This window comes from Oryzias melastigma, linkage group LG21 (genome assembly GCF_002922805.2).
Source record: "Oryzias melastigma strain HK-1 linkage group LG21, ASM292280v2, whole genome shotgun sequence".
NCBI classification, from domain to species: domain Eukaryota; kingdom Metazoa; phylum Chordata; class Actinopteri; order Beloniformes; family Adrianichthyidae; genus Oryzias; species Oryzias melastigma.
The window spans coordinates 22,883,455-22,907,623 of record NC_050532.1 but is presented as its reverse complement, the minus strand read 5'-3'; the positions used below and the strand labels follow the sequence as shown (position 1 = coordinate 22,907,623).

Here is a 24,169-nt window from a genome sequence, read left to right as displayed (position 1 = left end):
TTTTTTTTTTGCTAAGCTAATGTTAGCTAGGATGTGCGAGGTGCTATGAGCTAGCAGGAGAGAGTGTAAACAAAGGGATGATGGGAAATTATCACAGGCTAACAGTCAACTCAGAGATTTCTTATGAGTTTCTGCTGCTCTGCAGAAAATATGTCTTAGAAAACAACACAGGTTTGTTAATCTGTCCTAAAAACTGCATAATCACAAAAAACATAGTTGGAGTGGGACTTTAAATTCACCTGATTAAGTGTCTTGGCTCATTCATCTGCTCTGAAACATCAGATCTGTGTGGTTTTCTGAGCATTGCCCTCAAATCTTCACTGAGTTCCTTTGAACATCAGACTCTTGTCTATGTTCTGGGGAATAAAATGCATATTTTGGATTTTTTTTGTTGGAACTGTTTTAATAAGCCAACAAGATTGTACCAACTCCTTACCATTACCCTCCTGCCGCCATGTTTCACTGTTTGGGATCCTCAGATTAAGAGACCATTTTGGAAATGCTGTTCAGTTTAGTTTCTAATCATTTTGAAAGTAATGCGGCGGCTTCTGAGAAACACTTGATAAGAACTGGAAACACTGGCTTTGCTTGTATAATGAGCCGCTCCCCTTTGGATGTAGAACGAGTTCTTATATGATGACATAAGACCTTTTAAATGTGTTGGAGGGCTAATTATTTTGGATTACTAAACAATTGTGCAGAAAAAACCTTTCATAAATAACCAAATATTACTTTTAAAAATAGTTTGAAGTGTAAATATTTTTTAAATTAGTATTGTAAACAAAAAAATGTTATAACTTTACCAAAGTGCAGTTTTGCTGTCTTCTATACTTCAGGATTAAGTGTAGAATCAACTTGATTAAATCATTTTTCCACTTTGAGATAAATTTCCTTTCAGTCTGCAGTGTAACTTAAGCTTCTTACACCTGTGCAGAGGAGAAGAATCAGGTTTGGAAAAATCAGAGAAATGCACTTGTAATGGAGCATTTTGTCCTAAAAGATGCAGAAGAATTCTGTTTCTTTAGGAAACGATAAAAACAAATAAAATGTAAGAGTTTGAGAAACGATTAGCCTTTCTAATTTATTTTTTCAGGCTGTAAACATGCAGCAGGAAGGCCTCTTAAAGTTTTTTTCTTTTAAATTAGTGTTAAAAAAAATCTGGAACTAATAACTTGAAAGTCCCTAAATGACGCTGCCACCACAAACCTCCAAATTCACACCTCCATGTTGCTTTAGCAACAGCTTCATCGGCTGCTCTTTGCTGATCTCTCTTTGCTGCTCTTTTGATTTCCCTCTTTGGACCTCCCTTCACCTCAGATGACCTCCTGACTCTCCCTGTCTGTCAAAGTCTCCTCCTAGTCATCGTCTTGGGTGTAAATAAACGTTTAGAAAAAGCTTTTGCACCTTCAGCTGTTTTTCTCTTTGCGCTTGCTTCTGGAAATGCTTCGCAGACACGCGGATGAGCCGAAGATCTCTCCTCTCCGTGGACTCTTGCGTCAATCAGTTGGATGATCGTTTAAGCTCCGCCTCAGATCTGGATTAATTTGGTTCAGGAATTTTGGTTCCAGCTTGGAGTTGGTTTTAGGACTCCCGTTAATCTTTTGTGACCTTCTCAAGATTTGGTTCCTTCCATGTTTCCATGTGTAGATCCTGGCTTTCTATGAAGAAGATGCAGTTTTTCTTTCTTTCTTCGGCATCCGTTTTATCAATTCTATGCAACATTTCCTCTTTAATACAATCAGTTATAATTATTTTAAAAGGGTGTGGATTTTTACATAAAAAATGAAAAATATATATTCAAAAATAGTTATTTTTCATAAAACAAATCAAGTTTATCATCTTCAGAGTCAAAAGTAATTATTTAAAGTCAACTTTAACCTAAAAAGTGAGGGTTTGTCATGAGCCTCGAGTGTAAGTTGGTCCAGCATGAAGCTAAGCTGCAGGCAGGTCAGTGAGACAGGCTGCCAGTGAGCACAGACCTGCAGACATCCAGAGATCAGCTGAGTGAGACGGGTTAGATCTGCAAAGCACCATGCACTGACTCTTCACTGCTAACACCATCCTGTTGCTATGGTTATTCACTGTCATTTCACTGTTCTCAGATATTTTCCTTTTATACTCAGAAATGTTCTTTTGTGTGTCACATTATTAACCCTATACGATATTCTAGCCTGTTTTGACATCTAATCTTTGTCACCTTTTCCTTTATGAAAGTGACAACAAGTATGCAAACAAGTTTGCTCTACTGTTAACAGAAACAGAACCGTACATCTTAATGTTTTTCAGCAATTCAATTGGAAATGACTTGGTTTTTTCAAGTAATCCTAGAAAGGGGGAGAATAGACACTGCTGAGTCTGCCCCGTTCCCTGGGATAGCCGCACTGTTGTGGCATTGAGTGTTCTCACTATCGCTTCCTATCTACACACTGGCAAACTGTTGAGGTATTTCTTGCGGTGATTGGTTTTAATGCTAGGTTTTTTTATAAATCAAACCTAAAGTTTTTAGACCTGCATGCTTTGCTTATTATCCATGATTGTTCCTGTATTTAGCATTCTGTTTTTATTTATTTTTATGATTTTTTTGTTTTGTTTTTGAACTAACCTTAGGAGTCCTTTATATGGACAGGTTTAATCACGTGAGTCCCATGTCAACATGTAGCATGACAATAAGCTGCCTCTGGAGGGTTAGACTATAGTTAGAGAAGATAAATATTGTGTGCTTAGGACTGAAAAGCAAAGCATACCAGGCATTTACAAAGAATTAACGCTTCCTTTTTCCAATTTTGATCCAAACCTGCACCAATGGGGCCTAAACTGACTCAATTTAGTTATTTATTGGTGATGTCGGGTCTCACGGAAGGGATATTACTTTGATTTAGGGAAATATAATAATATTTTACTGTAAAGCACCTTAAAAGTATGAATCATGCTTTACCATTTTAATATTCTATTCCTGTATAGACGTAATTAAACAGATTTGGGGGCAAAAGCTTCACATCTTAGGATGGAAGAATGGGGACAAGTATGCTTATTTTAAGATTTTCAGTTTCCTTTAAAGCACTCTTTGATATAAAGAGGCACATTTTTGATCAGATCTTATACCCCCCCCCCCAAAAAAAAGAATCTGTTGTACTTCAGCAGAAATGTAAGTATTTATTTTCTCTACTTTTTTAAGTCAAAAAAGAAAAAAAATACCTTAAGGTTTGTTTTTTACTACTATATCGAAACGTTACCAGTTCAGTGGTAAGACTGGAAGGTCATGAGTTAAAATCCAGAGTCGTACAAAAGACTCTAAAAATGGGGCCCACTGCCTCTCTGCTTGACACTAGTCATTAATGGGTTGGATTGGGGGGTTAAACCCCCAAATGGTTCCTGAGTGCGGTGGTGTCTGCAGCTCACCGCTCCCCCAGGGGATGGGTCAAATGCAAAGAACAAACTTCACCCACTGCGGTGTGTGACAATTAATGGGATTTTTAACTTTAAACTTTATTTGATTTAGCAACTAAATCATTAGGAAACGTGTTTAAAACATATTTCAAAATAAATTCAAACCTGTTAAATGCTCTGAGCCTTTAACTACTTCTAAATCATTTTTCTGGAGTTGGAATTTTTCCAACTAATTGTCATTACTAGTTTCTATAAAGAATGGAGCTGAAAGACTGAACAGCAGCTAACAGTAGTTAGTATCCCTTTGTGTGAGACCAGCACATCTACAGCCTTTTTCCACAAACGCCTTCCTGTTTAAAAACAGTCCTGTTGGAAGCGTTAATTTTGAAGGGGACGGGAAATATGCAACAATGTGTGTATTCTTTTGTTTGTTTTTTGTTTTTCAAATAATTTCTTTATCAAATGTTTATTTCATTGCACTAGCTCTTGAAATGTTTTGGTTTTTGCACAGTTGTTTAGACGAAAGTGAGCCAGTTAGACGCCAGTAAACACATGAATGGACAGACATCAGCTGTGTCGTTCTGATTGGATCTCACGGTGTGAACGTCAGCGTCACCTGGCTGTTAAAGTCGCAGCGAAACGAGTGAAAGTCGATAAACGGTTGTGTTTAAGTAATCTCATCGATGTTTGTAGAAGTAAAGAAAATTTCTGCTTTTTCTTCGTGTTTTTATTTAAAAGAAAACCTTGTGGTTGAATGTGGGCCTCTGCTCCCACATCCCAACAAAGACGTATCTGTCTGGAAGAAGCCATTTGGCTGCCTAATGGCTGACATTTAGTCTCAAAACAAGTGCACCATTGTGCCAACAGAAGATGGATTTGCATAATGAAGCTGAAAGTTTCATACCTTTATGTAATCCGGAGCTGATGAGCAGCGGATGAATGGATTCTGACGGTTTACTCGCAGGAGATCAAACGAGTGGTTTCCGTTCGGTAATTGGACTCGCTGTTTGTTTTTGTTTGACGTCCGGCAGACATTGCTTTCACGGTGTAGAGACACACACTGTTGTGAAATTGGAAGAATAAAAACGACACAGCACTGTTTGCTCATTCATTGTTTTGATCAGAAAACTTTATTTTTGCTGCAGCTGGATTTGGTTAACACAACTGTTCTCAGCTTTCACATTCTCTCTTTTCCTTCTACTTGAAATCAGAGGAACGGCGGTTTTCTTTGGTTCTTGAGAAGATCTCCACCCGGCCGCAGAGCTTGAAGGTCTGAAGCCGAACCATTTATTCATTCTTCCTTCTAAAATCCGTATCCGGACTTTGTTTCGGCGATCCTCCTCCATCTGGATGTCCGACTCCTGCTTGGTTCTCCAGAACCCCTGGATTTGTCGACACTTTCTTCTTCTTTAATCAAATTCTGCTCAGCAAACGTTCCTGGAAGAAGGTCTCCGTTCTCATTTGGAGCTTTTACGTCAGATCCTTGAGCAGTCGGTCTCAAAAAGAAGATTAGACATCTCTTTCATCAGCAAAATGTCACCCGATGTTTCATATCGTCTCATCAACGAAGGGAACCTCGACAGTCGCTTTCTGACTGCAGCTCTTGTGACTATCGTCATCTTGGTGGACACTTTCTTGGATGTCCTCGGATAATCGAGCTCCAGTTGTCTTAAGCAAATCCTTTGCAGCTGAAAATTATTCCATAAATTTTCAAGTTCTAGGAAGCAAAGATGCAGTTGATCCTAAAGTGATCAGTCGTCATCTCTTTTGAAGATGATGATGTGAAAGAGTTAGAGCAGTCCAGGCTGTTCCTATTCTGCAGTGACTGTTTATGTGCTGATATTTGCTTCATGCGTCCGAGTGTCTGTGAGTGCGTGTGGGAGTGGCTGTGCTTGTCTCTTTTTGTGGGTCAGACGTACATTGGATGTCGGTAACACTCGTCTTTCCGTTGTGCAGCATGAGGAATGCCAGTGGGCTGACGGCTGCAGACCTGGCCCACGCCCAGGGATTCCAGGAGTGCGCTCAAATTCTCGCCCAAGCCCAGAACCTCCTACAGAACATGACTCAGGCCCATAACGGAGCCTTTCTAGAGCTCATGAGCCAGAATGGGGTCCAGAGTCGCTCCACCATCCAGGGCCGCAGCTTCTTGAATGGTGTGCCAAACAGAAAGAGGTCTTTTGATGGGATTGAGGTGAACCCTGGGAAAAAGGCGAGGCCAAATGGTAGGTCAACTTTGAACCAGTTAGGCTTAAAGGGTAACCAAACAGGGAAGTTGGAGGCTGACTCCCCCCACCCCCAAAATGTGAAAATCCAGTCAGAGGGGTGGGGCTTGAGGGCTGGACTGTTATCATTACTGGAGCTGCAGATCATGGGAGAGACTTATTAAACTTGCATGGTTTGACCAGTCGCAAAATTCAACTGCAATACATCGAGTCAACCTTTAGGGGGCAGCACACAGACGGGTTTTGACAATATTTTCAAGAATTAAACATTTTAATTTGTCAAGAATTTGGCTAGGACCAACAGACGGCACTTTTAAAGCTCCATTTATAGAGATCAACAGCCGAAAAAAAGTTGATTTAGGATTTGGTTGCCCTTTAAACTCACCACAAAATGCACATTGAAGTGAAATCACTCAAAAAAACAGTTCGCTCAAAGCAAACACTTGAAAAAACAGAAATATGTTGTCTGAAAAAAAAAATTAATGATTTGATGAAAATTGTGTGTTTAACATGTTTCTATGGCATTTTTATGATGATGGTGGACATATATATTAAGAAAATTGGGATTAAAATTGCTTTTCTGTGTATTTCTTCATTCAAATCATTGTCAAAAAGGAGCCAATGAAAAAAAAAAAGACATTTAAAGTCATGATTGAAAAAGATCAAAAGATGATCGAACTCGCCTGTTAAAAAAATTTCAATGAATAATTTAAGAATAGTTTTTCCAGATGATTAATTTCTGCCTTGGCTTTTAGGGACATCCCTGCCACCTAAATTTCTGAACGGGAACGGGCCACTAGGTGGCACCGAAGACGCCCAAATGGAGAGCATGAACATGGAGATGGCGGCGGCTGTAACCTCAGGTGGGCCGGGAGGCTTTGCATTTGGGCTGAATGGGTTTGCACCCCCACACGGGCCGGGGCTCATGGAACAGTGTGAAGACCAGGGGAGGCGGGACAGGTGCAGCCCCCCCGCTAAAGAGCTGGAGGTCATCACTGTGGCGTCAATGCAGACCCCCTGTCGCTGCACTAACTCGTACGCGTACCTGTAGTCCACCTGTACCTTAGCTCATGCAGCCTCTTTTCTCCATTTGTATCGTCTGACGTTTTTTGCATTAATACTCACAAAAGAGTACTTTTTTATTTTGGTTTAGTGTTGAGCTGTGTTGACACGGTGTGTAGCAGCTTGTGTGCGAATGGTGTATTTTATATTTTTCTAAGTAACTGATAATCCTTGGATGGCTAAAAAAAAAAATTGATTTCTTTATTAAATAATTAATAAAAAAATTCAAATTTTATGCAAACTTCAGTTTGATCCAGTAACTGTCAATATCCTCAGTGTTTACAATAAACAAATGATTTTGTTTTGCACAATTTCTTGTAAAATGTGGTTTATTTTGGACTAAAAAAATGGCTATTATTAAACTGGCAATATTACCTGAAAAGAAAAGGGAAAAGTTTGTAGGTTTTATGGAAATGTTCGTGCTGTGGGAATGTTGAAGAACTGGATTCACAGGTTTGACCGACCGAGGTCGCTGCAGCTGTTCTGAACAAAAGCTAAAAAATAGATTTTTTTATTGTTGAAATTGCTAAATAGATTTTGATCTATTTAACCATTTCAAAATCAGATGTTTTCTGTTTTTTGTCACAAAAATTCCAGATTAAAAACGGTTCTGGAAACGCCTCGCTGCCTAAAAAGCAGGTTTGTTGGTTGTCAGACGGTTCTCACTGTTTCATCCCCTTTATGTTTGACCTTGTTGATCAGTTTAATGTTCATTCATGTCAGATGGAAGCATTTCCAAACTATTAAAATTTCTGGTTGTTTCACATGTATAAGACTTTAAATAGTTCAGGTTTTGAATTATTTCATTCAGCTCCTCAGTTTGTGTTGTGAGCAGAAAAGGATCCGTGAAGGGAAAATGTTGACTTTTTAGCAGTTGATTTGGAATTTTAGAGCAAATTTAAATAATTTTAATCTCAAATCAGCTCTTAAAAAAAAAGAAGAAAAACTATATCCTGTGCTATTTGTGTTCTGGCTGCAATCTCATTTTTAATTATGTTATGTTTAAACGGACTTCCTGCGGAAACATTCTCACATGAATGTAGCTTTTAAAGAACAGAAATGCAATAATAGTAGTTTAGAATTGTCCTGGACTTGACTGTCTCTTTCCCTTTTTAGTTTTAGAGCATTTATTTACTGTGTGTGTGTAAAACTAAAAGTATCCCCAATCGAGGGCTGCATTGATTTATAAAGAGAAAGCCTTAAATCTTGACCTGAAAACATAAAAAATATTGATTATTGTTAATTGTTTTGTGTTTATATACAAAGGGAAAATTTCTAAGTGGAACGATACTCTTGTTGCAGATCTACATTTTTTTTTTTATTATTCCATCTGTGTTTCTAGGTCGGGCTAATTTCAGAGCAGGTTGAACTTTGTACTTGACTGTGTTGAATCATTAAATTAATACTATTTTAAATACTTTTGTGATGACTTTTGTTCTGTTTCTTATTTTTTATTTTTCTACTTTTAATGTTTTTCTTTTACTAAAAAAAGAAAAAGTGAATTAAATCAAATCTGTCAGGTGAAAGAAAATCTGACCTATTTAAATCAAGGTCCTATTTCAAAACCTGTTGGATTGAGTAATGTTGAGGATTTTGCAACATATTGATCTATCTCTGTAAAAGGTTTATAGACCATTCTTTAATTGAGGTCACAGTAGAATTTCTATGGCTGTTTTTTCTTTTTAAAGTTGTGCAAAACAAAACGTGCATTGTTAACTTGTTGGTGTCGATACGAGGTTGAAACCAAACCTGACATACAAGCTCGTTTGACTGTTTGCTTTGTTTACAGTGAGTGGTGAGAGACTCTGTGAGGATTTTTCCTCTAGTGACCCAGCAGCCCCAATGTTCCTCGGCCAGCACATCCACAGCGACTCACCTGAGATGAGTAGCACTGCAGGAAGCCAGGTGGAGCATCAGAAGTCGGTGAACGCAGAGCAGCTGTATGATCACACCCTCTTCAGCACCATGCTTCTCTACCACGGATCCTAAAAGAAAAAGGAGGCTGTAGACTGAATTTAGTTGTCCGCCTTAAATCCATGAAATGTTTTGAGTTGTGCAATGATGTGTTTCTTATACCTAAAAGGGCCTTTGTTGTTGATGGGTCTCGATTTTGTAATGAAGAAGTGTTTTGTTTGAGGAAAAGTGTACGTATAAAGCTTAGAAATGTTTGTGTTTCAAATACTCTGCAACATACGATTGTCTGATGAAGCACTGCCAATACTATTTTTGTTTCATGACCTTTACCCTTCGTCAAAATTCCTCCATATAACTTAATTAAAAAGTTTTCCAAGCATATGTGTGTATTTATTTTTTTCCTCCCCAAAAATGTGCACAAAACACTTCACCGATTGAGTTATTCTCATTTTCTGTGGCCCCATTTTTAGTGTTTGTATTAATTTAGATGTATGCTGATTAATGTAAATATATGGAAAGCTGCTCCAAGTTTGACAGAAAGTCCCTCACGTGGAGGGACACACAGCACACCTGTTACCAGGGCCGACCTTCATCCATGCAGTGCTGCACAAACATTACGTCACTTCTGTCACGCCCCGTGCCAAACGGCGGATTCCACCAGAAAGGGGGTGGCGAGTAAAAAATGTATACAAAGTACATAAAATAAACTAAATTAGAATTAGACATAGAAAAAATATTTTATCTGTCTAAAATAAGAAATAAATTTCGTCGCATTTTCAAACATTGTACGTTTTTAGAATAACATATTTCCTGCTCCCCCTCCCTCTCAGTCAGAATGGTTTCGTCCTCTAGGTCTATCTGGGCTAACCGGAGGGTTTTCGACAACGACGGAAGACGTCTCCCCCGTGACACGGATTACTGTGAATTTGTCAAATTTTCAACCCCTTTCCCTACACCATTAGTGTCAAGACACCATCCTTTCGATAAAATAGTTGTTTTATTAACTATTTCAAACGCCAAACCATGTCCACCCCGGCTAGAAGAAGACTTATGAGGGATTTTAAACGGTGAGTGGGTGATCTGAAATGATGACGATAACGCTGTTCGAACTGATAGCCTAGCTTGGTTAGCCTGATAAAGCTAGTCGCTTTTCGGCGATAAAGTGCCGTGCTTACGTAGCGTTTGCGCTACCAAAAACCGAAACTGTATCAATTTAATATCATTTGAATATTTATAACCCAAAATATGCTCGAATATCGACGAAGTTCGCCGAGTCGGCTAACATAAATTGGTCTTTTTTTTATTATTTAAACGTCTGTAGAGTGATCAGATGGCATCTATATTTATGTTTTAAACACTTCAGTCTGATTCAACTAACCGTAGAGTTCATACAGGCCTGCTACCATTTTAAGATCACTTCTGTTTAGCTAAAACCAGTTGTATCCGTGCTATTTTTTGAATGTTTGGAGCCCGACTTGAGGAAATCTTTTCCCCTCGTGAATGTTAAAAGTCAGCGGAAGCAGCGATGTGTTTGAGGCTGCTGCTGCTTTTTTGTTTCTTGTTGTTCTGGCAGTAAAGGAACACCTTGTCCCCCAGATACAGTTTCCTTATTTAAAGCAAGTTTCGTTGCTGTGAGTAACTATAGCTCACCTGCGTGTGGTGTTGTTGAGGCTTTCAGATAGGAAAATGCCACATTTCTACCTTTTGATTTTTATTATTGTAGAAATGAATGAGTTCATGACCCTAAAACTAGTGTTTTGGAAAATTGTCTAGAATAATTTAATGTGTAAATGTGATAAATATCAGCACATGGAACCAGCAAATATATTAAAACTGTTTAGATATGAAAATAACAGTTGGCATGTTTTTTAAAAACAGATGACTATACTTTAGCATTGCAAAGGGAATAAAATGTTGCATATTTTTTTCCAAATCTGACTTGGCCTGTCTGGTTGAAACAAACCCACAGTGATTATAATTTTCTTTGCACTGACTTGAATAAATCTAGTTTCCAAAAATAAGTCAAAGAACTCCATGTTGTTTTGTTTATAAAGGCTACAAGAAGACCCCCCAGCTGGTGTCAGCGGAGCCCCATCTGAAAATAACATCATGGTTTGGAATGCTGTCATATTTGGGTGAGAACTAAAACTGCATTTAAAAGTTTCTGATTGACTGTTATTATGTTGTCTGTTAAAAAAGTGACAAAATTGCATTTTTGTTTTTATTTACAGTCCTGAAGGAACACCATTTGAGGATGGTGAGTGTCTTGCTTTCAAAATAAAATTAAAATAAGTCAATTTTGTTCAAATGAAATAGTAGTACAGATTTAATATTAAACTATTTTAATTTTTTTGGAGAGAGAAATTTTATTTTCCCCAAACTTTAGCTAAAAATTGAAATTAAGGCACTAAAAGTTGACCAAATGTAACTATATCATGATATATTGTGTTATTAGTTGAGTTATGAACAATACTTTAACAGAAACTCAACACATTTTCATACATAAACAAAACATTTCATCATAGTAATCCAACTTATTTGATGTAACCTTTTTTTAAGCTTTAAAGACTCATTATGTTCGTCTTTTGCTCTATTTTCAGTGTTCCTAGGGTTCTTTTAATTATGATGATGCAGTTTTTGGTCAAAATGAAATTAAAAAACTGTAATTTTCTAGGACATAGTGTCTATAGAGATCATTAGAAATGTACTTCTAAATTGTGGCGTTGGCACAGAGCAACCCCACCCCTCTTCCCGTCACCCTTAACTGAGTGCTCTCTGTTTACATGCCGTCCTGCTAACTTACAGCCCCTCACACCCCCAACCTAACATTACCGGGGCAACAAAATGTCAAGCAATATCGGATCTATCCAACTGTACGGCTTTACCCAGATGCCACCTCAGATGAGGAAAACAAAGACGTACATCGAACCAGCTTGTGGCTTTCCCAGCATATATTCTACAATACAATCTTTCTCCATCAGCATTTTTTAGTCTGCTCTGATTCATATTAGTTTGCATAAAGAGTTACTCAGAAATGCAATTTTGAGCTTAATTTTCTTTAATATATGTTCCCCATCAGGAGGAAATGCCACAAGAACATGCTAAAAACCTCACTTTTAGTGTTGTATTTAGATTAGCTTTACTTAGGTTTCCTCTTTACAGTATAGGTGCATTAACGTCCTGCTTTACCTCTCATTTTTGTCTCCAGGTACATTTAAACTCATTGTAGAATTCACAGAAGAATACCCCAACAAACCCCCCACGGTACGATTTGTGTCAAAGATGTTTCATCCAAATGGTGGGTTTAAACTTTATTTGTTGCAGTTTAATCTTACTAATGCTAATGTTTGCAATGATAACGGTTTTGTTTGTTTCTAGTCTATGCAGATGGCAGTATATGTCTAGACATCTTACAGAACCGCTGGAGCCCCACGTATGACGTGTCATCTATTCTTACATCCATCCAGGTAATCTATTTTATTGTTGTTGCAATTTTACACACAAAAAATTAAGTAACATTGTTTATTTTTCAAATCTGTAATTTTCTGAAAAATGTTTTATTGTAAAAACTAAAATCTGAAAGTAATGTTATTTGTTCAAAAAATGGCAAATCTCTTTATGAACAGAATGTGCAAAAAAAATTGAGCTGGAGGTGAAACTTTTTCCGTTTATTAATGTTTAACCGTCCCCCCCCCCAGTCTCTGCTTGATGAGCCGAACCCCAACAGTCCAGCCAACAGTCAGGCGGCGCAGCTGTACCAGGAAAACAAGCGGGAGTATGAGAAGCGCGTGTCCGCTATCGTAGAACAAAGCTGGAGGGACAGTTGACCTGACAATCCTGCTAGCTGCTATATTAAGCTGTGCGTGCTGGAAGTTTTAGTGGACTCTCTTGTTACCCCCTCACTTTTTTTTAAGCTTTTTATGCACTTTACCTTAATCTTCCACTCAGTTTTCTTTTGTAACCACATTTTTTTTTAATATATCACCCTCTTCTAGTCCTTCAGGGGGAAATGTGTTGAAACTTGCCTTGGTATTTTGTCAGAACTGATTTGAGGATTACAAAAATAAACAATATTTGCTTAAAACGATTCACAAGGGGGCGTCAATCAAGTGGTGGGTCATTTCTGTTGATCGGTTTTTGGTTCTGAAGGAAGTGGGGATGGTAAGGAGTCTTGGAATCAAGCCCCACAACTGAATCGGGCATCTTTCTGCTGTGTCTTTGCTGTGCTGTGAACTGTTACATACATGCATGATTAAATGTTCTCCTGACCCATTTACTTCTGCATACAACAGAAACCTGCAAGTGAAATTATGTACAGATTTTGCACTGGTTGTCCCCCATGTAAGTCTTTTCCAGAAATTGTAAATAAACAGACAAAATTCATCCTTTCCACGTTCAAGAGTTTATTTCTCACTACTGTTTGTACAAGCTCTGAAATATCTAGTACAGTTACAACAAAGGGTAAATACTTTTAAGACTTCATTTGACTAAAGTCTTCATATGTGGTTTACAGGCAAGTATATTTTCTACAGCTTCATCTGCTGCTATAGTAAGCTTGTGATTGTTTTAAACAATCTTAAGCTGAAAAACAGAACAAGCTTCAAGGCAGATGATTCAGCAGATTTTATCAAGTAAATACGAAATCTGCGCATTCTAAATTCATATTTACTTAACTGCAGTTAATATAAATGTGTCAAATTTACAGGGCAGAAGCAATAAATAAACTTAAATTACAGAAAATCATTTTTTTATCCCAATCAGGCTCATTATATTCCCTACAGTTTTTTTTTTTTTTTAGAAATGTAAAAAAATAATACAAATGAAGTGGTTACATGAATTTACCAGCAGAAGTGTTTTTAAGGTAAGGTAAGTGACCAATCGGATGTTAGAAACGCCCACTGACTGATCAGATCCTTCAAAAAAAAAAAATTAATCGGCGCCTTGATTGTTATATAGTTATGAACACAAAACGCCACACAAGAGTTTATAATGTTGCAAGCTTGATGTAAACAAATGTAAATGCAGAACACTTTCTCCTAAAATGAACATTCTTGTTTTGTCACTTGTTACATGTTCTTGTTTTCATCTGTGATGCAGTGACTCAAACCCACCAATGCAGCCCTACCTGCAGAAATCACCGTTTTAGTTTCAGTGCGACAGCGTCACAGTGGGCTACCTGTTATAAGCTCTCTCCTTCTTAGCTCTTTCCAGAGCCTTGTCCATGGTCTTTTCATTCTCCCCTCTACATTTGGGGCAATACCATTTGCCCTTGGGTTTGTGGTGCAGCCCGACACAGGAGAAGTGAAACCACTCGATGGGACATTCGTCGTTATCACAGCCGATCATCTCGCCGTAGGACACTTGCTCGCACAGGCAGTATGTCGGCTCGTCTGGATCGATCGGCAGGTCTGGAGGAGAAACTTCCCTCTCGGACTTTCCCTTTGACCTTTTCTTCTTCTTTGAGGATGTCTTGGCTCTCTTTTCACGCGAAGCTCCCACTTCTTCAGGGTGATCCAGACCGGCGTAGCTTTCGCGGTTCTCTCCGTTTTTCTGCCGCCTTGAGCGTTTGCCTCCTGCTTTGTCGACGCTGCCAGAGCCGGGGGTCACCTCGTCCCGTTTCTTCTCGTAGTGGCTGGGTTTGCCCGGGGTGACTGCGGCTGACGAAGAGGACATCAGGGATGTTGCAGTGGTCGTCAGGGATGCCGGCGTGGACACGTGGCTTTCTGGAGCCTCTTGTGAGGAAAGCAGAAGCTCAGAATGCCAGTCTATCTGCCGTGTTCGGTTCTCAACCATCTCCACCTGAAACAAAAATGTGTTCTTTCAGTTATCAATTTTTACTTGAACAGCAGCAAATTTGTACTCCCCCGCCAATAAACGTCAATGTTTACGCACCATTTGACCAGCAATCTGGATTTTTTCATCTCCGAGCTCCTGACTCCGGATCAGCGCCCTCTGAATGGATAACTGCAGCTTCCGCCTCTGGAGGGAGTCAGACTCACGGCGGTATCGCTCATAGGCATCGTCAAGCTCCTTCAGAACATCTGAGAAGGAGAAAAACAGAAAAAGGTACAGATGAAGTCTGATAAAAATGTTTTTCTGTTTTCTTGAAGCTTTATTGGACTGCTAAAATTGTTTGAAACAGTCAATGTGCTCATAAGTATCTGTTTAAGCCTTTAAAAAATATTTAAAAAGATATTCTTTAACTAGACACACTCATGTTTACATGTTCATGTCACGGGAGTGTTTTTACATGTAATAAATGCATCCTATGCTAACTCTGTGCTTTCTCGACAAGTATAATCTGATTAAAACAGCAAAATGTTCATTTACAGCTTGAACACTATTGTTTTTACTCATGTAGTTAATTTCTAAATGAATTTGCAAACATTTTTTTTTTTTTTATGTTTCTGTACCTTGATATTTAGCATCAATTTCTCTCATGAGAGAGACACTCCTCTGCAAGTCAAAGGGCAGTGACTCCACCAGATCCAAATACTCCTCCACATAATTCACAACGACGTGGCCTGGGTCACCGTTGGCCGGGTTCAACATCTCGGTTCGTCTGCACCCCTATAGGTGGACCTGTAAACACACAATCACGATGATGATGCAGTTCTGTTAGCAAAACCGGACAATCAATGGTATGGAATTTCAGATTAGCTATCAGAGATTATTGTGTGCTTTGATTCATTTTGAAGATGAATCGACATTAGCAAAACATGACATCCGAAGAGCCATACTCTCCATGATTTAGTCACTAAATGTAACTGTTTTAACCAGTGTTTAAAATTAACTAGGCAAACACAAAAGTGCAAAAAGTTTGTATTTATTTCAAGCCAGGGGCTGAAAGTGAGACTGAAAGGTCACGTTTTTTATTTATTTATTTTCTAGGCGTTAGCATACTGTAGCCGTTGACTGACGTCGCGTTATAGAACTATATCGTACAAATGTGACGGTGTACGCTCACACGACCTAACATATTTAACAAGAATAAATATCCATAAATATAATTTATTATACAACAGACGTATTTACTCGCTTTTAAAAACGTTTACTTCATTTTAAGCACTTAGCTTAGCTTGCTAGCTTATGCTAAATCGGAGACGTGGCACAAAAGAAAACCATCAAAACACTTCCGTTTTACAATGAATCACCTGTTAGAAAGATAAATCTTACCTTCGGGGATAATTTTGTTATTTTAGTATATTTGTAACGAACCTCACTTGGATTCTGCAGCAGGTTTTCACGCTAATGCTAGTTTGTTGACGTACAGGTCATTGAGCGCACGAGCTAACATGTTTCTCTTGTGCGCATGCGCCAACATCTTTCAGCTGCGCGCATGCGCCTCCGCGTTTTCGAATCATACTTTGTTTTCTGGTTTTACTATGATAAAAAAAGCTATCTTCACAATTCTAATAAAACTATTGATTTTATAAAAAGTATATATGAATATATATATATATATATATATATATATATATATATATATATATGTATATATATATACATATAAATATATATTAAAGCTAAATTTAGCAACAAAGGTCAAAACTTCTTTGAACTAATTGCTCTAATCAGACACCATTTCTCCCAATACCAACAAAAGCAATGAGAACTCGTCAGTCTCAGCTTTTCAGAATAAAAGTGTTACTTTATTTTTGTTGTCTGTATTTTTAACTTGTGTATTTCCCCTGGTGTTTTTTTTTTAGATTTGCAGTTTATTGTTCTTTACTTTTAGTCCTTTTTTTAAGTTTACTTTGTTTTCTTAACTATATTCTGCCTCCAATTACTGTAAATGTATTTTCTCTTTCCATCCTAAATTTAATACATAATTTTCAAAGTTGACCACCAGAGTCTGAGCATTCACTTTAAAGAGATAAACACTTTTATTTTGTGAACCACATAATAAAAACATTTCTTCTGAACATCCAAAGATTTACACACCAATTGCATAACTTTATGTTACAAGCATTTCAGCTCTCAAAGAGCTTCCTGAAGACAGGGCCGATCTCCTGGATCATGTCTGTGGTGGTGGTGGATCTGCCGTGCTGCTGAAAAGCTTGACTGTTGCACCACCTGGTGAGGGAACAAGCCCCGAAAGCTGCCACCACAGATGGATTCACGCTAAACAAAAACAAAACATATCCCCATTTAGTATGAAGAATACTGAGATTTTGCTAATTTGTTGATCAGGTTTGCAGGTTTAAAGAGCCAGTCTGATGGAAATTGTGTTTTTAACATGTTCTTGTGGCTTTTTTTGGATGGTATGTAAAGAAAATTAATCTTAAAATTACATTTCTGAGTATTTCTTGATTCAAATCGTGAATCAGGAGCAGATGAAAATAAAGTTTGAAAAAGTCCTAGAAAACAACATTTTTTGGGGGCTAAAATGGCATAATCCTAATTAAAAGCCCACTGGGAATTCTTTAAAAATATAAATAAAATGATGGGAGTGGGACTTTAAACTTCAATGCAAAACAAAATCAACCTTCTTGCTCTCATTTCCGACGCAGCATAGGCCCAGTGTGCCAGCACTCCCAAAGATCCAGACAGGAGGTCTCCTTGTCCGCCACATCTTCTCCCACTGCCCTCAACGCTGCATGAGTACACTAAGAAAAACAAAGAAATTACACACAAAATTCAGTCACAAAGACAAAAAGCTTCAAGTCATATTAAATAATTTACAATATTAGAAGTAATACCAACCTTTACTACCGTCTGAAATGAGATCCTGCTCTCCCTTCAGCACCACGGTGACGTTGCCCATGGCTCCACTGAGCTGCAGAACGCTGCGCTGACGATCGCTAGCATTCATGGGCTCATGGTGCTGAGACAGCAACACTCGTTAGCACACAGTCAATATTCTTCATTCAAACGGGTGCTGGGGACTGACAGACCCACCAGAGCTTCGTACAGCCGGGTGAACTCCATGAAGTTCGGCGTCAGGATGCCCTTCTGGTACCCCTGAATCACAGATGGTTGCTGGGTAACTAACCACAATCCGTCCTGTTAGAAACCACAAAGATATGCATCAATAAATTTAGCAAAAACATGTTGCGAGTCCAAATTAAAAAATATATTTTTATCAAAACTTACTGCATCAATGACTACTGGAATATCTCTTGCTTTTGACTTTTCAATAACTTCCTGTAAGAGAAATAAAGTGAATATTAGCACTTGAATCTTACGGTGGATGGGGAGATTTTTTTCTGAAAAGATTATTATTGCTATTTTTAAACAAAGTTGTTTGTGAGAAAAACGTCAGGACTCCTCCGAGTCCAGACGTGACGTGAACAGACTCCACCTGCCTTGGCTGTCTTCAACAAAACGTCTTCTCTGCCGAGACCCGGTCCCACCACAACAGCGTGAAGCCTTGGCAGCCACTTTTCTATTTCCTCCACGGCGTTTGGACTGTCCCTGATGCACACAGAGGCAAAGCGTTACAACTGGAAGAAACAGACGACTGAGAGAAAGATCAGATTCAGCAGAAAACGAAGATCAAATTTACCTGAGTGTCTGGATTTTAATGGAAACATGTTTGTACCACTTTCTAAATCCCTTTTTTCTACAAAAACAATATAATGTCTGATGCATAACCCTATTTTACAACTGCTGTACATTAATATAAAACGCAGCTGCAGTCATTCCTGATGAATTCAACCAGGAAAAGAAAACAAGGAAGGAAATCAATTCTTTGTCCTAAACTGCAGGTTAAGTTCTGTTTATCATTAGACTGCAGAACAGTTGTGCACTTCCTTAAACCTTAAAGACTCTGGAAGGGTTCTGTGCCTCCAGATGACCATCATACTCTTTGTTCTTCTGGCTGGTATCACACAGCTGAGCATCTTTAGAATATAAACTTTATTCAAAACTTTGAAATAGATGCCAAAGTTGTCAGCCACAAATATATTTTAAAGACAGAACTATAAAGTGTTCAAAAATGAAACCTCGCGAAACGTAGAATCTACATTTCAGACCACACTGAGCACCTGATGTTTTGTTCTGAGTGTTTGCAGGAGCCAAACCCATGTGTTTCTGAGCAGAGGCTGGAGGGGTCATTGGTTTTCTACATCAGTGGTTTTAAACCTTTTTCAAACCACAGACCAGTTTAATGTCAGACAATATAGTTTCCCTTAGCTTTGATTGTAAAGTTTATCTTTATCCTATTCAAACAATCTGCAGCTGCTCTAAACTTTATTTGTATAATAAATTTGAAGTAGGAACCATTAAAACGTGATCTGGATTTTCACTAAACCCATAACTGTCAAAGTGGAAACTTAAAAAAAACAAAAAAACAGATGCCAACTTCAGCTTTGTCCGACTTTCATGGTACAATGCACAAATACAAAAAGAAAAACAGTTTATAAAACTGTAATTTCCTAAATATAAGCATAAATGTGACTCAACCATTTGAGTAACTTTATTACCAGCATCTTCATAACATTCAACAGCTGGTTGCTGAATATTATGCATTATTATTCTGGTATAATTTCTTTTATTTTGAAGTCAAAGGCTCTCTTTCTCTTTCCTCATTGGCTCTTTTCTGCCAAATAAAAAAAAACAACTTTCCAAATACATTTGTGTTTTGTTAACTTTGCTAGTTTGGACGTTTCAATTTAGCGGTCGCTGCAGCCGCTTTAAGAAAGAGGCCAATAGATTTTTGACATGTGACTGAGTGACTTGACATGCGTCGAGAATTAATCGAATGTGGTGGAGAAAATACGGTCGTTTTCTAAATGAAACTGCCTTCAGAATCCGATTAGATAAAAAAGGTAAAAAATGTAGTTTTTTTTTTTTTTTTTTTTTCCCTCTGCGGCCAGGTACTGATTCGTCTCTTGGTTTTGGTACCGGTCTGCTTTCACAAACTGACGATTTCACACACTTGAGAGGTAAACCCTACGTTTGCAAAGGTGAAACATAAAAAAAAAAAACTAACAAACATGGATCTATCTGTCTGTAAGTAGATGCATCAGGATGGAGCACAGCAGGAAGAACAAATACAATGTTTTTCCAACATGTTTTCATATCCTACTGATTCACAACAATTTGAGTAAAGAAATACTAAGAACTGCAGTTTTAATCTTAATTTTCTTCACATATGTCCTCCATCATCAGAAAAAAAACATGTTAAAATCAACTTTCATTGTCGTGTCTTTAAATGCTGTATAACAACAACGAAATAATCCCTGAAACTTAAAAGAACGACTGTACTTACAGAACCGGGTGAACTATGAGTTCAGGGCTGTAAGACTTGATCACAGTGGCAGCATCTTTGGTGCAGAACACGTGGGACAAGTCCGCTCCCTGAAAGCAACACAACCCCGTCACAATAAAGGTTTAAAATACATTTGACAAATGTGAGTTCCAGCTCACCACTTTCAGCGCAGAGATGGCAGCAAAGTACGGCGCTCCGGTGTAGCTTTAAGGACAGAAGTTATTATCCTTATTATGACTTTTTTATTGATGTTCGTAAATATATGTCTGTGCCACATACTCCTGACATCCTCCAATGATACCGATCCGGCCGTCTTGTCCTTTGTGCTTTTTGGAGGTCAGTGGAGGAACGATGGTCTTCACCAGCGAGAAGACGTCTTCATCCATGCCTCTGTGGGAGCCCAAAGTGAAGTAACGCTCAAAAGCTGGGAAGAAGAGTACAAACCAAAAATATTAGTTCATCTCAACTTCTTCCTCGAGGTATAGCTTAAAAACAAAACACAAAGTGGAAGCTCAGTCCTTCAAATAAAAGTCGATCCCATTTTCTTTTGAGGAATCCCGCCCCGAGGATTTACACCCAAATACCTAATGCCTGAGGGTCTGCGCTCAGCGACTGGCTCTGCTGAGAGAAACAGTCTGTTTGGGCTGAAGGTCGCCTGAGGTGTGACTGGGACGCACTGGAGATGACCGGAGGACGGAAAGGAGGGGGCGGTTTGCTGGGAGAGGCGGCAGCGGTGGAGCCGGCGACCCTGGCCGAGGACATGCTGGAGAACATCTGACCGAGCATCTGGAGCATGTGCAGCTCCCGGGCGTGCTCGGTTTCTCGGCGGTGGTCGTCCGCCTGCAGGCGCTGCTCCTCCAGTCGGTAGAAGTTCTCCTCGGCTTGGGCGCTCTGCTCCAGGAACTGCTCCATCATTTTCTCCATGGGGAAGTTCGAGCGCCGCTTCCGGGGGCGTTTGGGTGCTCGGGCTGACAGGTTACTGGCCGGCTGGCTGCTGTTGGGCGGTCTCGCTGAAGTGCCTGAAGGAGAAGCGAGTTCTGTGAGTGCTCATGGACAAAAACTGACATAAACGACTCCCTGGAGTTCGTCTTACCCACAGTAACTTTGACCGGGATGGGGATTGGGACAGTTGGATATTCCAGCTTCACTTCAGTCTCGGCTGGATAACATTCCAATGCACCCTCGGAGTAAGCATCCTGAGCATCCTCTGCGTCCTCCTCCAGGCCCTCCCCGGTCTCCTCCACGCCCGCGCCGCCCTCCACGAACTCCTGCGGGTCCAGAGCCGGCCGGCTGCTCAGGATCCTCTCCATGGTGCCGTAAAACTTACTGATCTTGTGATACTGGCCGTTGTTTCGCAGGTTCCCCTCCTTGGCCAGCAGATACTGCCTCTTCAGGCTCTTGATGCGCACTCGGCACTGCTCCGGGGTCCTGTCGAAGCCCATCACGCCCAGCCTCCGGGCCACGTCTCGGTACACGAAGCTGTTTCGGAAGTTCCCATCCAGCGCCGCCTGGATGTCCTGCTCACCCCAGATGTCCAGCAAAGTCCGGGTCTCCACGTCTGACCACAGGAAGCCGCGCGTCGTGTTGGCTTGCATCGCGGCGACCTCCACCCTCAGCGGGCTGGATGGAGATGTTGCAGACTGTCACGGACGACCGCGCCGCGTCCACGCATCAAAGCTGCGCGGCGCCACACCGACCCAGACAGCATCCAGAGGCCATTTTGATAGTTCGGGGTTAGCTTAAGTTGACACTGCTGCGCTGAACTTTAGGTTTGGGACAACCGCGCGAACCCATCAGCTCCACGCATCCTAATTAGACCATACCCGACTGTTTTATTCCTTCACGTCGCCATAAAAATAAGTAGCTTAGCAGTTTTGGATAAACTGAACGGGGGTCAGCCTCCGGAGCGGCGTTTAAGGGCTGTGTCCGCATCGGTAAATGTTCCAAACTGACCTCTGATCAGTCTTTGGAGCTTCATTTCACCTTATCTGCTTCGCCCTCCGTCCTTCATGAAAGATGTCCACCGGGTCCTAAACCCCGACGAGTGACAGTAGCCTGTCAACAGCTCGACCAACATGATGCAACTCCAAACAGTTCTGGTTCCATGCGTGTTTTTTATATACTTAATAAATAAAAATATAAAACCCTATTAAAAAAGTCATGTTTGACGTTACCTTTATCGTTAAAACAGAAGAACGTGCACACAATCGACAGTGCAACCGTGATGAGCCACAAGGCGAGCTGTGTCAGAATGAATTGAGGCATTCGTCTGACCGTTAACAGTCTACGGCTCACGTTTCCTCTTACCTAAGCGGGAAATGCGTTTCGAAGAAGAAAAGAGTACGCCTGAGATTCTGAACATGAGGCTTTCAGACCCGGTTCAGCGTTTCAGAAACAGAAAGATACCACCGACACTACAATTCCTGGTCCAACCCTCTGTGACGTCATTTAGAATTCTCTGTCTCTCGCCGTCGTCGAATGAGAGGACGCGCCCAACCATTTTGCAATCCAAATATGGGAAAGGGGGCGGAGTAAGTGGGCTTGACAACAGTAGAACACACCCACTTTACCTCTGTTCCCGCATGATGCGTTCAGAGGCTCCTCGGACATCGGACCACCCCAAATCTCAGCTTAACTTGCTAAAAAAACAAAACAAACCAACAAAAAATGCTTTTATTTGTTAGGTTATTTGTATTTTTTATTTGAAAATATATGTAGAAAAAAAATGCCTACTGCCAAAATAGTACACTTGAGTTTATTCTATTAAATATACTTGAAGATAAGTATGGCAAGTTAAATATATATGTCTATGAGAAATGAATTTTCCTTTTGACTAAGCTGGAAGATTTTAAGCTTATATGTTATATATAAAAAGTAAACTTGGAGAATATAGCCTCAGTTTTAGCATAGACTAAGCAGTAGTTCACTTAAACAGATTAGTTTTTGCCAAAGACATCGGTGTTGCACAAATATATGAAGCAATAAAGCCTAAAACTAATTGTTCAACAATAAAAAAAATGCTTTAACCTCATAGGACGTGGCGTCCGCATGCATGGACATCACATTTTGGGTATTATTACCGCAGTAGATCATTCTACTTACATGGGGCCCTGTGACTACATGTGCAGAGGGTTAGCTCACATATTAGCTTGGGTCTTAAGATGTTAAAATTGATCAAAATGACCATCATTCTTGATTTCTATTCATCAAATAAACCATTAAAAAGTCAATTTTGGGTACACCCTCTCTGAAAGGTAGGTGGATGTGTTTATGGTTAACTCCACCACATGTTCCTACTTATGAGAAAATACCAAAAAATATCCTTTTTATGTTCTGTGCTATAACTGTGGTACAGAATAATCCCTCTGTCATAAAGTATTTTTTACTTTATGATGAAGTTGATACAAACTTAACTGACTGTGGTGTTGTATCACATAAGCATAAACATAAGAATCTGATAACTCACCTGCAGCCTCACAAAAGTTCAAACTGGATGACGCTTGTAAATCATTAACTGTAAGAAAGTATTTGTCGTCCCGTAGCAAAAAGTAACACAGTTGAAGTTTATTTTATAGACCATTTATGTGTAGAGCAGCACGTATCCTAAATGAATACTTCTTCAGACTTAATTCAAATATTTTAAGTTTACAACATATAGAAATAATCTAAAAAGTACATTTCGGGTATAGGGAGTCCAATCCCTCTCAAAGGCTGAGTTTCAGAGTCCAGTCTGTACATGGAGGTGAGCTCAACTATATCTAGCCGGTACATTTCAACCTCTCATTCAAGCTCAGACTACTTCCATACCAGAGAGATGACGTTCCATGCCCCTAAAGTCAAATTCCATGATTGTTAAGCTGCCAGGGCACTCACCTTTAACTGCCACTTAAACCACAACAATGCCAAGCCACAAGCTCTCTGCTCTGCTCCATTCTGATGTCTCCACTTGTTGATGAATAGATCCATGAACGTCTTTGTTTTCCTTGTCCGAACTGGCTCTAAACTGTATGGCTGGATAGCTCCAGTATTGCTCAGCATTTATGTTGCACCAGTAATGTTAGGTTGGGAGTGTGAGGGGCTGTAAGCTGGTGGGAGGGTGTGTAAACAAAGAGCTCTCACTCATCAGTGATGGTAAGGGTGTGTGCTACATGCCAACTGTCCCAATTACAATTCAAAGGCGAATTTCTACAACTGCTCTGCAGAAATTATGTCCTAGAAAACAATACAAGTTTTTTTTCTTCCCCATTTGGGCTAAAAACAACGTAATCTAATTTAAACACAGTTTAAGTGGGTCTTTAGATAAAGTTTTTGCGTGAATCTGCACCGTGTTCCCTTTTCTTTTCTCGATTTTTTTTTTTTTTTTTTTTTT

The 24,169-nt window shown here is 39.5% G+C and overlaps 4 protein-coding genes across 4 annotated transcripts in view; 2 read left to right on the top strand and 2 right to left on the bottom strand.

The window, feature by feature from the left end:
- ankrd10b (ankyrin repeat domain 10b) overlaps window positions 1–8,964 on the top strand; it is a 14,847-nt gene extending 5,883 nt beyond the window's left edge. The window contains exons 4-6 of the mRNA XM_024286532.2: window positions 5,344–5,609; window positions 6,365–6,472; window positions 8,461–8,964. Coding sequence (XP_024142300.1) covers window positions 5,344–5,609; window positions 6,365–6,472; window positions 8,461–8,660 — 574 coding nt within the window. The 3' untranslated portion in view covers window positions 8,661–8,964. The remainder of the gene's footprint in view (window positions 1–5,343; window positions 5,610–6,364; window positions 6,473–8,460) is intronic.
- A 467-nt stretch (window positions 8,965–9,431) lies between these two features.
- ube2al (ubiquitin conjugating enzyme E2 A, like) lies at window positions 9,432–12,968 on the top strand. The gene is made up of 6 exons (XM_024286537.2): window positions 9,432–9,652; window positions 10,640–10,720; window positions 10,817–10,842; window positions 11,794–11,883; window positions 11,964–12,052; window positions 12,284–12,968. The coding sequence occupies exons 1-6, from the start codon at window positions 9,609–9,611 to the stop codon at window positions 12,410–12,412; spliced, it is 459 nt and encodes a 152-aa protein (XP_024142305.1). The 5' UTR covers window positions 9,432–9,608; the 3' UTR covers window positions 12,413–12,968.
- Window positions 12,969–12,971: 3 nt separating this feature from the next.
- Window positions 12,972–15,920, bottom strand: ing1 (inhibitor of growth family, member 1). The gene is made up of 4 exons (XM_024286533.2): window positions 15,762–15,920; window positions 14,999–15,167; window positions 14,478–14,626; window positions 12,972–14,384 (listed from the first exon to the last, which is right to left on the bottom strand). The coding sequence occupies exons 2-4, from the start codon at window positions 15,135–15,137 to the stop codon at window positions 13,758–13,760; spliced, it is 915 nt and encodes a 304-aa protein (XP_024142301.1). The 5' UTR covers window positions 15,138–15,167; window positions 15,762–15,920; the 3' UTR covers window positions 12,972–13,757.
- Window positions 15,921–16,447: 527 nt separating this feature from the next.
- On the bottom strand, window positions 16,448–21,746 carry naxd (NAD(P)HX dehydratase). Its single transcript, XM_024286965.2, has 11 exons — window positions 20,894–21,746; window positions 20,385–20,819; window positions 20,080–20,224; window positions 19,959–20,004; window positions 19,801–19,889; window positions 17,894–18,002; window positions 17,682–17,732; window positions 17,487–17,591; window positions 17,292–17,412; window positions 17,074–17,194; window positions 16,448–16,709 (listed from the first exon to the last, which is right to left on the bottom strand). Exons 1-11 carry the CDS (start codon window positions 21,393–21,395, stop codon window positions 16,559–16,561), a joined length of 1,875 nt encoding a protein of 624 aa, XP_024142733.1. The 5' UTR covers window positions 21,396–21,746; the 3' UTR covers window positions 16,448–16,558.
- Window positions 21,747–24,169: the final 2,423 nt, after the last annotated feature.

Bases quoted from the DNA above. Each gene is read 5' to 3' on its own strand.
- ube2al (XM_024286537.2), top strand. From the start codon at position 9,609: ATGTCCACCCCGGCTAGAAGAAGACTTATGAGGGATTTTAAACG. The intron at 11,884-11,963 runs GTGGGTTTAAAC...GTTTGTTTCTAG, and splicing joins AAAGATGTTTCATCCAAATG to TCTATGCAGATGGCAGTATA. The intron at 12,053-12,283 runs GTAATCTATTTT...CCCCCCCCCCAG, and splicing joins CTATTCTTACATCCATCCAG to TCTCTGCTTGATGAGCCGAA.
- ing1 (XM_024286533.2), bottom strand. From the start codon at position 15,137: ATGTTGAACCCGGCCAACGGTGACCCAGGCCACGTCGTTGTGAATTAT. The intron at 14,627-14,998 runs GTACAGAAACAT...TCTCCTTCTCAG, and splicing joins AATTGATGCTAAATATCAAG to ATGTTCTGAAGGAGCTTGAC. The intron at 14,385-14,477 runs GTGCGTAAACAT...TTTTTGTTTCAG, and splicing joins TCCAGATTGCTGGTCAAATG to GTGGAGATGGTTGAGAACCG.
- naxd (XM_024286965.2), bottom strand. From the start codon at position 21,395: ATGCAAGCCAACACGACGCGCGGCTTCCTGTGGTCAGACGTGGAGACC. The intron at 17,733-17,893 runs GCAGGTGGAGTC...TTTCTCTTACAG, and splicing joins TTTTGTTGAAGACAGCCAAG to GAAGTTATTGAAAAGTCAAA. The intron at 17,592-17,681 runs GTAAGTTTTGAT...GGTTTCTAACAG, and splicing joins TTCCAGTAGTCATTGATGCA to GACGGATTGTGGTTAGTTAC.